This window comes from Fundulus heteroclitus, unplaced genomic scaffold (assembly GCF_011125445.2).
Source record: "Fundulus heteroclitus isolate FHET01 unplaced genomic scaffold, MU-UCD_Fhet_4.1 scaffold_40, whole genome shotgun sequence".
Classification (NCBI taxonomy): Eukaryota; Metazoa; Chordata; class Actinopteri; order Cyprinodontiformes; family Fundulidae; genus Fundulus; species Fundulus heteroclitus.
Window position 1 is genome coordinate 2154533 of NW_023396813.1, and position 15918 is coordinate 2170450.

The 15918-nt window shown below is 39.2% G+C and overlaps 2 protein-coding genes across 2 annotated transcripts; one reads left to right on the forward strand and one right to left on the reverse strand.

The window, feature by feature from the left end:
* Positions 1-413: 413 nt before the first annotated feature.
* Positions 414-8227, reverse strand: LOC118560197. The gene is made up of 13 exons (XM_036131023.1): positions 6098-8227; positions 5869-6017; positions 5550-5689; positions 3665-5245; positions 3356-3572; positions 2762-2905; positions 2407-2650; positions 2185-2323; positions 1906-2102; positions 1617-1747; positions 1370-1479; positions 984-1300; positions 414-832 (listed from the first exon to the last, which is right to left on the reverse strand). The coding sequence occupies exon 1, from the start codon at positions 7912-7914 to the stop codon at positions 6640-6642; it is 1275 nt and encodes a 424-aa protein (XP_035986916.1). The 5' UTR covers positions 7915-8227; the 3' UTR covers positions 414-832; positions 984-1300; positions 1370-1479; positions 1617-1747; positions 1906-2102; positions 2185-2323; positions 2407-2650; positions 2762-2905; positions 3356-3572; positions 3665-5245; positions 5550-5689; positions 5869-6017; positions 6098-6639.
* A 3426-nt stretch (positions 8228-11653) lies between these two features.
* On the forward strand, positions 11654-15653 carry LOC118560198. Its single transcript, XM_036131024.1, has 5 exons — positions 11654-13001; positions 13767-13874; positions 14185-14271; positions 14929-15073; positions 15297-15653. The coding sequence occupies exons 1-5, from the start codon at positions 12950-12952 to the stop codon at positions 15550-15552; spliced, it is 648 nt and encodes a 215-aa protein (XP_035986917.1). The 5' UTR covers positions 11654-12949; the 3' UTR covers positions 15553-15653.
* The last annotated feature ends 265 nt before the right edge of the window (positions 15654-15918 follow it).

A 15918-nucleotide genomic window follows, 5' to 3' on the forward strand; every position in this document is an offset into this window, starting at 1 on the left:
ATGTTGGAGGCTCTTCCATCACAACTCCGGGCAACCAGTCCCACGGACGTGGGATTAGTTTCATGTGCTCCTGTTTCATTTCAGGTTGCGACTCACTCTCCTCATACCCAGCCATCGCCGCATCTCAAGACACATTTGCTGAGATGTCTTGGTAAGTCAAGACGTGTCTATAAGACGTGTCTATAGACATGGTCTTAAGATGTCTTGAGATGACTTGAGATGTCTCAAGATGTCTTGGAAATACGAAGATGTCTTGAGATATCTGAAGACGTCTTAGAACTAAAATTTAGTAAAATATCACAATCCACTATTCCTTGATAATAGTTTACAAATTATTTGTTTATATAAAAGAATGACAAACCCTATATGACACACTGAGTATTTAATAATAAAACATAGGGAAATACAGTTCAATGTATTGCAATTATTGCACATACTGTACATGTTAAGAAGGTTAGGTTTGACATCAAGTTATCTGCATGTGTGTGTGTGTGTGTGTGTGTGTGTGTGTGTGTGTGTGTGTGGTAAGGTTACTCTGTATAAGAGTGTAGATATGCATTTCTAAGAAACAATTTGTTCCTTGGATTGTGAATGATTTTTTTTTTCAACTAATTGACAATACTGTCCATTGGTGGCAGCAGACTTTGTCCCGATCCCAAGGTTTTCAATTGGCTCCCAGAAGCATTTGTGGTGGAGGAACAGGAGGGTGTCAGTGATGGGTGATGTTGGAAAAAAAAAATTCCGCCTTCTTGATACTGTTTGCAGCCTGTCAGTGGGTCTTCTGTGCGTTGCAGCAAGAAAGTGGTACCCTCAAACAGGACCAGTGGAATATCTGGGGAGAAACATTGTGCTATGGGATACAAAAATGATCTCTAGTAAAACTGTAACTTAACCTAGTGTTATGCATTATGCTATCAGGTTTACATTGCCTGGTTTCTCTATAATCCTGTTTACACATTATATTCAAGATGTAACTACTTTACCAGAGATTGTAGCCCATATGGTTGTGATTTTCACTGGTTGCCTGTCACTGTCATTCACATGGGTTCGGTTGAAGGGGGCTATCTCCACAAATGAGCCAACTCTGAGAGTCATTACATCAAATCTGTGAATGAGATTAAATATTTTTAAAACACTTGCATTCATTAAAAAGGTATATTATAAAAGGTGTATTCCATTTATTTAGATAAATATCCAAGAGTATAATACACAAAATGATGCACAGCTTCTGGGAAATGCTATGCAGTATGTTGTGTTGCTGGTACTATTGCTGCTCTGCGCCATCCTTTTGTGAATTTGGCTGAAAAAATATTCTGAATTCAGTACATTACTACTGCTATTACACAAATGATAAACATTGATAACGTACTTATATTTTTGTGGGGACAGTGTGGCAGTTTGGTGTTTAATGCATCTCTCTGGTTGCCCAGAGAGAGGGTTGTTAATGACATTGATCACATGTTTTCCCATTATCCAAACCTTGGGAATAAAAGTAAATTATGTTAATGATGTTCCCATACGAGAAGACAGTGCTTACAGTACCTTACAATGTATAATTAATATTTATTAATATGTATTTTCCTGTACTGGATTGAGATTAACTACAGGAGTCACACCTTTGGGCCAAGGAAGATCTCTTCCTGTGTCAGGACTCTATCCCCCATTCTCTCCATGAGGTCTGGCTGGCGCATCATTTTTGACACTTTCAGGTGGGATAGCTCTGGCATTTGGTTTCCAATGTGCAACCCTGTTAAGAAATTAATTACAATAAATAAAATAATGTTTTTACCTTTTTTTAGTCATCGTTGATGGAACATCCAAGAATATTTTAATAAATAAATTTTAATAATTTTAATTTTAATAATTTTTGTAACATAGATTTCCCTGCCAAGCCCATGTCCCTACCAAGCCCATGTCAGCTGCAGATATCACTGTGGCTGATCCTGATGGCCTGTAAACCGGGGCGTAGCCTGGAAGCCCGGGGACAGATGTATTTTCTGCTGTTTCATCATTTGGAGTTGACAGTGTGCAAAGGGTATCCAACACAGCAATCCTCTTCACCATTGATTTTTCAATATTGACACCATTTTTGTGAGCGATAACTGAAGTACAACAAAAATATCAAAACTGAGCTTCAAACACCCTCAGGACCTAGTATATGAAATGTATGGAAAATTTACCTACTCAAGTCCTTGATCCTCTGGTGGTATCACTCAAAGCGGTTGCAGTCACCAATCATAGGGTGGCCCAGCATATCAATTTGCTCCCCAATGTGATAGCCACAATGAATGTTGGCCTGGTTTGCCACATCTGCCTTCCAAATCTTAAAAAGATGTAAACAAAAAGTTTTTCAATCTATAAACGTATGGTAGTATTGAAGGCAGAACATAATTAAATGAAAATTACCCTCTCAAATAGTCTGTGATGGTCACTAATTTGGACCTGGAGTTGGTTTGCCTCCTCATCAGTCAGACTTGCTGATCGGATTGAAGACAAGTAGCCACTGAGCAAGTTGTTGGCTTTGGTGACAAGGCGGCAATTGTTGCGTCTGGACCAGGGCCAAAGGGGCCAAAGGGGCCAAGGGCCAAATCTGAATAAGATGTAGCACCTCGCATCCAGTGGCACATGCCAAGTGATGAAGATCTGGGATCTGAAAGAACAATGTGTTGTGTGATGAATTTCATCGCTTCGTAGCAAAAAAAAAGTTATAAAGGATAGATCCATTTTAAAAAAAGAACATTCCCTGAATAACTATAGTTACCTGTTTGAGCCAGTGAGGTCTGTCGATGGTAACAATCAGATCACTAACAAACTTTTGGACTTGTACCTTCATGTTGCCCCAAATCAGACTTATTTGCAGTCTTGCAACACCGAGAGCATCAAGATGGAAGTGATCTATCCTTGTCTGAAACAAATTACAAACCCACCTGTTGTATATCAAAAAAAGTAAAAAACAAAACAACTGGACTTTTTTTCGAAGTTTGAAGACGTTTTGCTTCCTATCCAGGAAGCTTTCTCAATTCAAAAAGTCTGAAGTAATGTGGAGTCACAAGCTTTATACTGCTACCCAACAAAGCTTGCGACTCCACATTACTCCAGACTTTTTGAGTTGAGAAAGCTTCCTGGATAGGAAGCAAAACGTCTTCAAACTTCGGAAAAAAGTCCAGTTGTTTTGTATTTTACTTTTTTGGAATGACCATGACCTGGATGACTGAGAATCTTCACCAGCACCTGTTGTATTGTTTCATACCCACTTTCTATTTTAATTCCTTTTAACGCAAGGCAGAGCAGGAAATGTTCAGTCCAGATATGGCTGCACAGAGTGTCATTGTTGCTACAGATACAAAACATTTACCTGAATGTGTGGTTCAATGACAATGTCATTGGAGAACAGCTGATTGTTCAGGCTATACAGGATCCCAGTCTCTGTTTCATGTTGTTTCCTCTCTACAACACCCATTTCAGACATGGTTGTTATAATGTTAACTGTGTTGGCCTTTGTCCTGCGGGGTGCTTCACTGGCAGCCTGTGGGTTGGAGAGGTCGGCCTTGTCGACTGTACAAATCCTACATCTAAGAGACGTCAAAGTAAAAAAGATTAGGAAGATCAAGATATTGCACAATACACAACAAAACTTAATAGCTTGTAAAAATAATAATCTAACCTCTTGTTTGCAGTTGACGACAAACAGTTGGCACAGTGGTTTGCCTGGGGCATGTATGCATTGATTTCACCAATTCCTCCACAGACAAACACCTCACCCCCATAGAAAGGACAGTCTGCGTAATAACCTTCCTGCAGTTTCTTTATGTATGACGTAATGGCATCCATAGACTGCTGAAATGATGTTCCCGGTTTGGAAAGAAAATAAACTTAATAGAATCCTATATGACACAATTCAAACAATAAATGTTTGCATCTCAATGTAGTGACTGTGCTACCTGGTTCTCCAAGACCTATGATGGCCATATTTACCCTTTTTGCCCCATCAGAACGGGGCAAATTACCCAGGGAAAAGTACATCCCATTGGTGGAATGGTACTTCCGCCTGTACAGCCCAAACCCATCAAAATATAAATGGATGTACAATGGGAGCACTGGAACTCCTTGAAGAAAATAAGAATTAGGCTAATTCATACATGTTCATGTTTAACTTTTGGAAGTTTCACTCTTTTAAATTAACATGTTTATCCATATTTCTCATGTCCAGTGACGATGAGAAATCCTACTGTACCTGTGGGGAGGTCTCTGTGTTGCTGTCCCTGACTGCAATGAGCAGGGAGAGCTGATGCATCTCTGATGAACCTGCTGCTTGGCTCTGCAAAAGCTGTGGCAGAGTGAAGGCTGTTCAAGTAGTGACCAGTGTACTGTTCAATATTTGGCATTTTTCTCACCACAGCATCTAAACTAATGGACTCAACTGCATCGGAGACAAAGATTTGGTCTCTGACTGGTGTTATATGGTGATATTGCTGATGATTTCTCATTTCCAGACCACGGAACAGCAGTCTGCACCTGAGGACCAAGTCCTTTTTAGAGCTATCAAAAGCAATTGACTCCACTCGTGCAAGTTGACCTCTCCGGTCTGTGTTGACTTTGATGATGTTGAGAGCAGATACCTGAAAAAGGTGATTAAACCTACATGAAATGATAACCTGCATCTTTTTTGGTGAGTGCTTTAAAAAAAAAAGTCAGAGTTTACCTTGCCCGCATTGGTCTTTACAGACTGTATGCAAAAAAGCTTGCTCTCATGAAAGAGCCTTGAATTGAAGGCATCCCTGTGGCAGTCTGTCACTGGCACAAATGTCATTTTGGCCATGTGTGTATTCTGTTTTAAGATGTTGTCCACTGTCTTCTCCATATCAAAATGGTAGAAATGGGAATCATCACCATGTACACTAATGGGCACCTTGGGTAACTTTTTCCTGATCCTCTGAATTGGGATAAAACAGTCAAATGAAATAAGCACAGAATCTTATACCAAGGCCTATTTCTTTACTTGCAACTTTGCTAACATGACCCTATGTGAGTGCACATTGAAAGTTGATGCTACAGAGCCACGGTATCCAAAATTTGCTTTACCTACCTTGAAAACACTGACATTTGGTGGTACATCCTCTTTCCTGAAACTGTCATGTGACAGGATTTCTAGTAAGCTAGAAAAGGTACTCTCTGAAATACCAGATGTTTCAAAGAAAAGGCTCAAGGCTGCCTCAGTGAAAGAACTGAATGGATAAGGATCCACCTGTAGATGCAAGGTTTGAACAAACACATAAAAATATACATATCCCTTTAAAAACCTTAATAATTTGAATATACCGTAATAAATGTTCCAGCAGTTATGAATGTGGAAATTATGTATTGTTGTTTTATTTTCTTAACATCTAGTAAGTTTGTAAGTACAGTCTTACACATTGATACATTGTGGTAATGCATTGCTATTTACTGTGCTTTATACAGAAAATGCCAATGCATTATTACAGTATATCAACTGGACTGTTGGTGACAGAAAAGACATAAAGTAACATCTAGTTCTGGTATAAGCTTACCATTTCATTTTCGGCATCTTCAAAGTCCTCTGGCTCAGGAGCTTCCCCAGCGTCTATTTTCATGTCCTCTTCTGACTGAGGCATGTCTTGCTCGTTGTCATGCTGCTCACTGCCTTCATCAGAGTCCTACTCATTGTGAACTTAAGAGGCACAAAAGCAAAATAGTCTGTGATCAATAAAATTTCTAATATTAATGGTGATGACTGATGAAAAATAACCTAATAAATTCATGCACTGCAGCACAAGACAATTAAATAGCTTGTTAAAAGAAACAATTAATAAGTAGTGAAAACCAAATAAAATTAAATATTTCACTTACATGAAATTAGCCTACATTGACAGTAACCGCTCCCAAAGGTTTTTCGTCTGGTTCAGATTAAAGCCACGCTCCAACTGATGTTTGACCAGCTTTTATTTTTCTTAGCCACACAGCAAATCTTCTTTTTTGCCAGCAAACACAGTGAAAAACTATAATGAATGAACATTATAAACACAGGTGTTAGCTTAATAGCATTTACAACAAAACAAACCTTACAGAATAAACATACCGTGTGCTCCTTCTGACCAAACACTTAGGAGAAGTTTTCCAACCATATGTCCGTGTTTTGAATCCAAAAAATGTCCAGCTAGCCGTCTTTGTCTTCTGTCTGTATGCAGCAAGTCTCTTATTTGAACATGTGCTCCGTACCAGTTCCGCTCTTGGCGCAGTACTCAAATTCACCAATAGATGTCAGTCACATGACAAATCTTGTAGTCTTAGTAAACACACAAAATAAACAAATAACAAAATAAAACTCCCTTTTTCTGCGTCAGCTACACTGCCACCAAAATTACAAAAGATTTACATTCAGCATGCATTGGACAAAATTAAATCTTGTAATTTTCTCTCAAAAACCTGGTACATAAATTATCTGACCTAACATCTTAAAGATTACTTATCTACATTTATGTAACCTTTAGTGCCGACTCATTGTATTTTATTGTATCTGCTGGGTTTTGATCAGTTTCCACATAAAGTCATCGTTCTGGATCCGTAACGTCTCTTACTTTCTGTACTCTATTCGCCACAAATACATGAAAGCGTCGAGCGTCATTTTTTATGTATCCAAGCGTCACTTTTGAATCTGTCCAGAAAAACTCCATCAATTTTTAGCTCCAGCTCTTCCTTGAGGAAGTTACTTACAGTAGCAGAAACACATGCTGCAGTGAGCTCAAGGCGTGGGATTGTAATTATTCTTGTTGGAGCCACTCTTGCTTTACCCATGACTAGCGTACAGTGCACTTGTTCATTAGTAACAATCCTGATGTATGAACACTGTCCATAGCCACTGTTACTAGCATCTGAAAAATGATGCATTTCAGTCTTTCTGACTTTACCAAGGTTTTCTGGAACAAAACATCCTGGTATCTGAACATTTTGGAGATTGTCCCATTCTCTGAGCCAAGCTTCCCATTTTGTCTTCTGTGCACATGGAATAGGTTCGTCCCATTCAACACCACGTTTGCACATCTCCTGGAGTATTTGTTTTCCAGTTAAAGTGTAAGGGGAAAGAAAACCTAACGGATCATACACACTTGCGACTGTTGCTAGGATTCCTCGACGTGTGGCAGGCCTTTCTTTGAGAGTGACATTGAAGGAAAACATGTCATCTTCAATGTTCCATTTAACTCCCAAAACACTTTGTAAGTGCTTCTCTGAGGAGTTCAGACTTACATCATTTGGGTTGCTGGCTCGTTCTGTTTCTGGAATAACGCTCAGGACTTCTTTGTTGTTGGACACAAATTTGTGTAAGCGCAATTTTGCTTTAGCACACACTTCTTGCGCTTCAGTGACCAACTGCTTTGCTTTGTTGACTGAATCAATACTGATTAGCCCATCATCTACATAGAAGTTTTTGTTAATAAAGCTGGAGGCTAAGGGATATTCTTTTTCGTGCTCACTTGCAAGGTATTTCATGCCATAGTTAGCACATCCAGGAGACGACACTGCACCAAAGATGTGCACTCGCATGCGATATTCCTTGGGTTCAGTGTTGGTATTTCCATCTTTCCACCACAGGAACCTTAGGAAATCTCGATCCTCTGGGCTTACGTGAAAGCGGTGAAACATTTTTTCCACATCGCACATAATTGCAATTTTGTGCTCACGAAATCTGCACAATATTCCTGCTAAATCATTTATCATATCTGGGCCTGTGAGTAAGTGATCATTTAAAGAGGTGCCTTCATGTTTAGCAGAGCAGTCAAAAACAACTCTAATTTTTTCTGGTTTTTTAGGATGATACACGCTGTGGTGCGGAATGTACCATGTTACCATCCCTTTGGAGGTCAACTGCTTCCTCTGCATCACCATCTTTAAAGACATTCTCCATGAACTTTATGTAATCCTCTTTGTATTTTGGATTTTTATCCATTTTTCTTTTCAAATGTCCTAGTCGAACTGTCGCAAGCTGTTTGTTATTTGGAAGTTTTGGACGTTCTCTGAAGGGTAGAAGCATCTCCAAATGACCCTTTTGATTATAGTGAATGTCAACCTTCAACATTTCTAGAAACTGAATATCCTCTTGAGATATGTTCCCTTCTTTAGAATTTGTGTCCAGAAAATCAGTTTCAAGAGCTTTAATCACTGAGGCAGGTATGATCAATGGTAGCTCTTTCACTATGATGTGATTGCAAATCCCAGTTACATTCATGGGACTTGTCGAGGGATTAGAACATCCCACGATACTCCAACCTAAGTCTGTTTTAATTGCATAGGGGTCATAATCTTTTCCTGGTATGACATTCCTGAGTTTTAGAGCTCTAGCGCAGTCATAACCAATGAGAAGAGCTACAGGACATTCCAAAAGATCTGGCATTTCATTTTCTATGCTGAGTAGGTGGGGCCACTTCTTTGCTGTTTCTCGGTTTGGAATACTGCTTTTCTCTAAAGGAATGTATTCTCGAGTATATGTAGGTGGCAACTCAATAAACTCTTGAGAATGGTATCCTCTTAGTCCATCAACCCGTTCACTCTGCATGATTGAACCTCTGTCAGTCATTGTTGTCAGTTTTAACTTAACTGGTTCTGTGGTTGCTTGCATTTTTTCACACATGTCCTGGTCAATAAAAGTGTTGCTGCTCTGCGTGTCTAGCAAAGCGTAAACTAACATCTCTGGTTTCTCTGTTTTTGCACATGAAAGCCAAACTGGAACAATCATTGAAGTGCGATCACTGTTCCCCATCCTCACACTTAATGAGACACTCTCATTTTCTTCATGTGGTGGGACTTCTGGTTTGTGCACTGAACGATCTTCATGAAGAGAAGGGTGGTTTCTTCTGCACACATTACATGTTACTCTTTGTCTGCAGTTTTTAGAAATATGACCAACTCTAAGGCAAGCAAAGCACATATTGTTATTTATGAACTTTTTCTTTTCTTCAAGAGTCATTCAGGAAAACTTTCCACACTTGTAGATGAAATGATTTTGTTTGCAGCAAATGCATTCAATTTGCTTTTTGTTCTGAGATGATGAAAGGCTAAGTTTTGAATTTTTGTTGCCATCAGTTGCAATTGTGGATTGTGCATTCTTAGACACATTTGTTGATGTTACCAGAGCTCTGGCTTTCATACTTTTTTGTTCTTTTTCAGGTTTTTCAAAAGTGTTTTTCAGGGCAAACAGAGAAGAAACTGGATTGCAGGCTATACACGCTTCTTCTGCCACAAAGTCTGCAAACTCTGCAAAGCCTGGATATTCCTTTCCTTCATCCAACATCTTTGTGACATGCCGGTTCCAGCGTGTCGTTGTCCAATCAGGAAGTTTCATTAGTATCTTCTGATTTTCCTCACAATCATCTAAAACTTTGAGGCCTTGCACATGGGCATAGCATTTTTACATGAAATAAGGAAATCACTAAACTCTCTTAATTTAAGTGACTCCTTCGATCCAATCTTTGGCCAACTGTTCAGTTTTCCCCGAAAGGCTCTTTGAACCACGAATGGATGGCCATAGTGTTTGTTCAGTGCATCCCAAGCCTGATTGTAGGCTTCCTCATCGCTTCTGTAGAATGTTCCTTCCAAGATACTAAGTGTTTCTCCACCAATGTATTTTTTCAAATAAAACAGCCTTTGAGCCGAATCTGAACAACTGTTTTCAATTAGTGTCTTAAAGCAGGTGCTCCACTCCACAAATCTGAGAGGATCTCCAGTAAATGTAAATGGCTCTGGTGTTGGAAGTCTAGTCACAGCAAGGGATTCCTTTAATGCTTGAACAAGAGAGACCTCAGATTCTCTTGGCACTGTTTTGGTATCAAACTGAGGTACTAAAACACTTTGTGAGGCCTGGCTTGGTTGACCTTGAGAGGAAGGCAGTACTATACTCTTCTGTACCTGCGTGCATGGAAGACTGTCATGCTGTTCGGGAAGCTGACTGACTGACAAAGTACTCTTTACTTTGCTATTTTCTATTTCAGCATTTAATTTTGATTCCTCTTCAGCATACACTTTATATTCAACCTCTATGGCCTCAAGGTCTCTTTGATTTTCCAACATTTTTAACCTCTCTTGTTGAGCTAATATCTCCTTTCTCTGAGCAGATATTTCCATTTCTCTGCTTATTTCGGCTTGTTTAGATGCCAAACGCGCAGCTGCTTCAGCTTTCCTCGCAGATAAGTCACTTCCTTGTTGACTATAACTGCGTTGGCTACTTTTTTCAGCTCTAGATACAGTTGAGCCATAGATGGACTTTGCATCTTCTCTTTTAAGTAAGTGAAGGAGTGATTCTTTCACAGCTACTTCATCAAACTCCTTATCAATATCTGCATAACGCCTTTTCAAAAGCAGAATCATTTCAGTTGAAACTGAATTGCAGCTATCCATTTTCCTTCTCATATCCTGAGATGGTGTAGTCAGTGCACGTAAAGTCTCATAATTTTCTTGCAGGTTTGACTCCCATTTTTCCACTGACTTAATCATTTCTACAAGTTCTTCTTTGGAGCATTATTTTTTGAGTTTTCACCTAGTGAGTTGAATCTCTGCTTTAAAGTTCACATATGTTGACATAAACTTCCTTTCTTTGCTTAATATTTCACTTCGCTTAAACACCTGCATCTTTTCTGTCAAGTATCTTTGACGCTCTGAGCGTCTCACTTCTGTTTTGCCTTGAGATGTTGGCTGAACTAGTCCTATTTTATGTATTTCAAGGTCTGCTTGAATTTCCCCAATGCGTATCTCAACTTCTTGTCTGTCTGCTTCTTCAAGTTCTGTTTCTAATCTCTCCTTTAATTGTGCCTTTTCAACTTCTAGAGCTAAAAGGATTTGCTCTAAGACACGAGTGTTTGATGTACTCTGTTCCATTTCCAACAACAATCTGGATTAAATATTTTAAAACATGAAAGGAAACTTAAACCTCGATGTTGGTTAAAATGTCACACTTTAGAAAGGCAACAAACACCCTTAACAAAACTTAAAATATCTAGAGTACACAGTTAACTTATAACTTTTTCTTAATTTTCTTCTTAACTCAAACCTTTTTTTTTTCTTTTTTTTTTTCTTAACTCAAACTCAAATATACAGTCTGATCTGATCCTCAGGTTGATGCTTTGGCATTTAATGCATAACTGCAAAGTTCCAAAATGTTGCCACGGTCTTCTTCATTTCACCTAGAGTGAAATGCTGTAGTTCTTGCGGGCTGCCGTCATCGAAGCACGGGGTGGAGAGCTCCAGGAACCGCTGACTCCTGCTGGCTACGTTTTTCACTGTAACCGCTCCCAAAGGTTTTTCATCTGGTTCAGATTAAAGCCACGCTCCAACTGATGTTTGACCAGCTTTTATTTTTCTTAGCCACACAGCAAATCTTCTTTTTTGCCAGCAAACACAGTGAAAAACTATAATGAATGAACATTATAAACACAGGTGTTAGCTTAATAGCATTTACAACAAAACAAACCTTACAGAATAAAATACATAAACATACCATGTGCGCCTTCTGACCAAACACTTAGGAGAAGTTTTCCAACCATATATCCGTGTTTTGAATCAAAAAATGTCCAGCTAGCCGTCTTTGTCTTCTGTCTGTATGCAGCAAGTCTGTTATTTGAACATGTGCTCCGTACCAGTTCCGCTCTTGGCGCAGTACTCAAATTCACCAATAGATGTCAGTCACATGACAAATCTTGTAGTCTTAGTAAACACACAAAATAAATACCAAAATAAAACACCCTTTTTTTGCGTCAGCTACAGTGACACTGTTGCTTGATTGATTGGCTAATCATAGTTATGTTATACGTGCGCACACACCATATAACAATAATAATCAAAATTTACATGCTATGATCCACAGAATATTTTGCCCACTGAATAACACTATTACACATTTTTTTATGTTCAGCATAAAATCCATTCAGGCTGATTTTCTGCTTCTACATTTAATTCTTTATTCAGTTAAAGGGAGGGGGGTTCCAAAGTAATTAAGTAATTTACTCGGGTCAAAATGTAAGTAAAAATTGATTTATATATTTCAAAAACACTAAAAACTTCTGCTAAGGATTTTTTTAAATCTCTGGCAATAGAGTAATTATAATAGTTGAAGATTAGAAAAACTGTGTTGTGTTGTCTACCGTTAGAGTACCATTTAGAACAGGTGTGTCCACCTCCAGTCCTCCAGGGCTGGTGTCCTGCATGTTTTAGATGTTTTCCTGCTTCAGCACCGCCATGTTGTCATTGGTGGCTGATTAACAGGGTTTTGTTAATCTAAAATCATCTGATTTAGATGTGCTTAAGCAGGGAAACATCTAAAACATGCAGGTCACCCGCAATCAAAGGACCTACTGTGGACACCCCTGTTTAGAAGCTAAATCTGTCTTTTTCCGCTCATCTCGTTTAATGTCACCTCTGTTATTTTCCTCCTGACTGTGCAAAATATTGGCAGAAACGGTGTTAAGTACTTTTTAAGAAGCTTTTACATTTTTCACAGAGGGGCTTCTGAATCACAGATGGCATTACCGCAGTAAAATAATGTGGCGGTGTGTGTGTTGGACCCCCAAGTCCATCACGCTACTGTCTGTTGTAAGGCAAGATGCTAACACTTGCTAGTCTTAAAACATCCAGTATAAGCCGCCTGCCTTACCAAAAATTGTAGATAGATGCAACTTACCTTCTGCGTCTTCTCTGACTCTTAGAGGACGACGGACCTCGTTTCTGGAGCGAAGTCTCAGCATTTTATTCAAGAAAACGTCAGCTGCTCGCTCGGCCAACTGTCACTGATGTGTGCTTTAATGTAGCGCTCTGAGTTGGCACGCGCCGTCAGTTAACTGACCGTTGTTACACTGTTGCAAACGGACTGAGTCAGGACCGAACGCACCGGAGCTCGTGCGTCAACCGTTGCATTCACGGGGACTGGGAGGCGAGGAACATCACGGAAATGCCGCTGCCAAGATATGGGAACGAGTCAAGCAGTGAAGAAGAAAATCAAGGTTTGTGATATCTGTAACTAACTAACTGTCACTGTGTACACAGTTTGTAAAAAACGACACACAATTTTAAGTTATGAGTCAGCAGTAGGCTGCACTTCATGTTAGCTAACATTACAAATAACCTTAGGACAGAGAGTAGCGGCTACAGCTGATCAGCTGACATTGTCCATACGAATGTAGGTAGCTCACCTGCATTATTACATTAAACTTCAACCTCAGAGCTGTCCTCAGATTGTCCTGACCTGTCCCTGAACATCACACAGGGACAACATTGAGCTGCGTGTGTGATTGCTAACTGAGTTTTATGTTAATAAAACGTGTTAATGTTTTCATCAGGCTGAGCTCAACAAATCATTTTATGCAATGCTATTTAAATACAATACTCATCATTTAGATATGACATTTTTTACCAATCTGTATAATCTGATTGAATTTTACTCCCGAAAGTGCCTTAATAACATGTTTCCTGAATTGGCCCTATATAAATAAAATTAATTGAATTGAATTGAATATTGTAGTGACAGGACAGACCATTTAATATGTATGTGTCAAATGTTGCATCTGAACCACTAGAGATCACTTGCTTACTCGCTACTTTTTCATAAGAGATGTAAATGCTTGTTTTTCCTACTGAAAAGTAGGAAAAACATGTTTGCATGTCTGATTCTGAACCAGAACAGTCTATATGAATCAGAGCATACTTTAATACCATTTAAAAAAGTAAAGCATGGACCATGCCAGCTGAAATTCTTTGTAATTTAGTAGAAGACAGGAGCAGAGGGGACGAGAGGAGAGGACAGCGGGAGACAAGGGGACAAATCCTGGTGTCAAACCTATCAAGATTTGGCACCAACAAAGGGAGATTTGTTCGAGGTGAGTGAAAGCGTTGAGTGAGTAATAAAAATAAATTGTGTTTTCAAATGAATATTTTCAGACCCACATATCTTGATTCTGACCTCTTTAGCAAACAGTTTTTATGTCACAGATGACAAAAAGTATTCAGCCTGCCCCTGTATTTTTGAAACTGCAGCCTTTTAAATTTGGGCATGTCATTCTTGGAGGAGGAGGTTGAAAAATATGTTGAGGTTTAAGCAATACTATGAAATGCATGTTAATATAGAAAATGGAATGGAGAGCTGTCATAGCTCCTGTATAGACTCTTGTCTTCGACTTATCGCATCAGGGTCAGCCGGACGAGAGGATGGGGCATGCTGTCCCTGTCTGGCATGTACATGCCCCTACCACCTCAATGCAAGGAACAGGATGATAGGTAAGAGAATAAAAGGAAAATAATGTATGACTTCTAGAGTATATGGTGTTTAAAACAGGGCTTTGAACCGGTTCAAGGAACAAAAACGAAAACCAGGAACTTTTTGTATTTTACAGGGAACAGAAACGAAACCGGAAACGTTATTATTTTTTATGTTCTGGAACTGGAACACTTATTTAAAAATAATGGTACCCGGTTAATACCGGTTTATTTCGTTCCTCAAAGTTTTTGTTGCCTAATTAACTAAAAAAAAAAAGTAATTATTTATTCTGCGTACGTTACCATGACGGCTGAGGTTCACTTCCTGTGTGACATCACATCACACATTCGCTGACTGAATGGAGAGAGAGCGGTGTCTCCACTAGAGCTACACATCTTAAATAAGAGGTAAATTACGATCCATCGTTAAGTAAAACGCTCATTCCAAACACAATATCAATAGCTATATTTGTAAAACGAAAGGAACGAAATTAACCGTTCCGGGAACAGTATTTTTTTGTTCTAACCGGTTCGGGAACGTCAATTTATTGGTGGAACTCATAACCGGACACGTTATAATTCTGTTTCTGTTCGGAACGAACCGATTGGGGAAAAAAATTGGTTCAAAGCCCTGGTTTAAAACCCTCTGTATCGTTGTTTATTTGTTTTTTTTTTCAGCCAATGAGGGTGGACAGAAGAGGGCACTGGAGAAGAGCAAGGCTCTCTTTCTTCATAAAAGATACCCCTCCACAGAAGACAAGACCGAACTGCTGGTAACAGGCCTGCAGATCAAAACCATTAATAAATGGTTCATTAACTATAGGTACGAAAGGTTAATAATGTAGTATTTGTATATAGGTGTTCTAATTGCAAAGCTCTGCACATTACATCTTTCTTTACCATGTCATGCTCTTTTGCTATATCTCTTCTGTATGCAGATAAGAGACTTGCTGTACTGTCATCACAAAGATTTATCAAAGTCTTGTGGTTCCCCCACATACTCAGGGTCTCTTAATATATTTCCATTTTTGTTTTTCTAATTGCAGGTACACTATGTTTGTAGAACTCCGGAGACGGGCAAGGACATTAACATGTGAGAGTACGGAGGCAGATGTGGACAGACTGGTGACAAGGGGTACAAGAATTGCCTTCGCCCATGTCCTTAGCAGTGGGAGAGAGTTGAACGAGTCCTGCAAAGACACTGTGAACGTATACCTGCAGGCCTGGCTTAAGGCCTTAAAGGAGGGACAGGATACACAGGCTAAGGCTACCAAGGCAGTCCAGGACATGGAGGGTGCATAGTGTCATCAATCATGTTTTGAGCACTGTGTGTGTACTTTGTTTGACATTGTTCATTTTATCACATAGTTATTGGCATTTTTTCTGCATCATACATTAAAACAAATTGCCATGTCTTTATGTTGTGTGATTTCCCCCCCCCCCCCCCCCAGAAATTGCAAAAAAAAAAAAAAAAAATCATTAATCTTATTATTGCCATTTTTACTGTGTCAGTGTGTGTGTGAGTGGGTGAATGTGAAGCGCTATAAAGTGTATTGGGTAATGTACAGTACCATTGAAAGCCTGTATGGCCTGCTACCTGGGCTTAGTATGGTACTACTATCAATATTACAGCTAAATGTGTTTTTTTTTGCATTGTAATACATTTAA

Coding starts and splice junctions, on each gene's coding strand:
- LOC118560197 (XM_036131023.1), bottom strand. CDS start 7,914: ATGTCTTTAAAGATGGTGATGCAGAGGAAGCAGTTGACCTCCAAAGGG.
- LOC118560198 (XM_036131024.1), top strand. CDS start 12,950: ATGCCGCTGCCAAGATATGGGAACGAGTCAAGCAGTGAAGAAGAAAAT. Junction 13,002..13,766: donor CAGTGAAGAAGAAAATCAAG/GTTTGTGATATC, acceptor GTAATTTAGTAG/AAGACAGGAGCAGAGGGGAC. Junction 15,074..15,296: donor AAATGGTTCATTAACTATAG/GTACGAAAGGTT, acceptor TTCTAATTGCAG/GTACACTATGTTTGTAGAAC.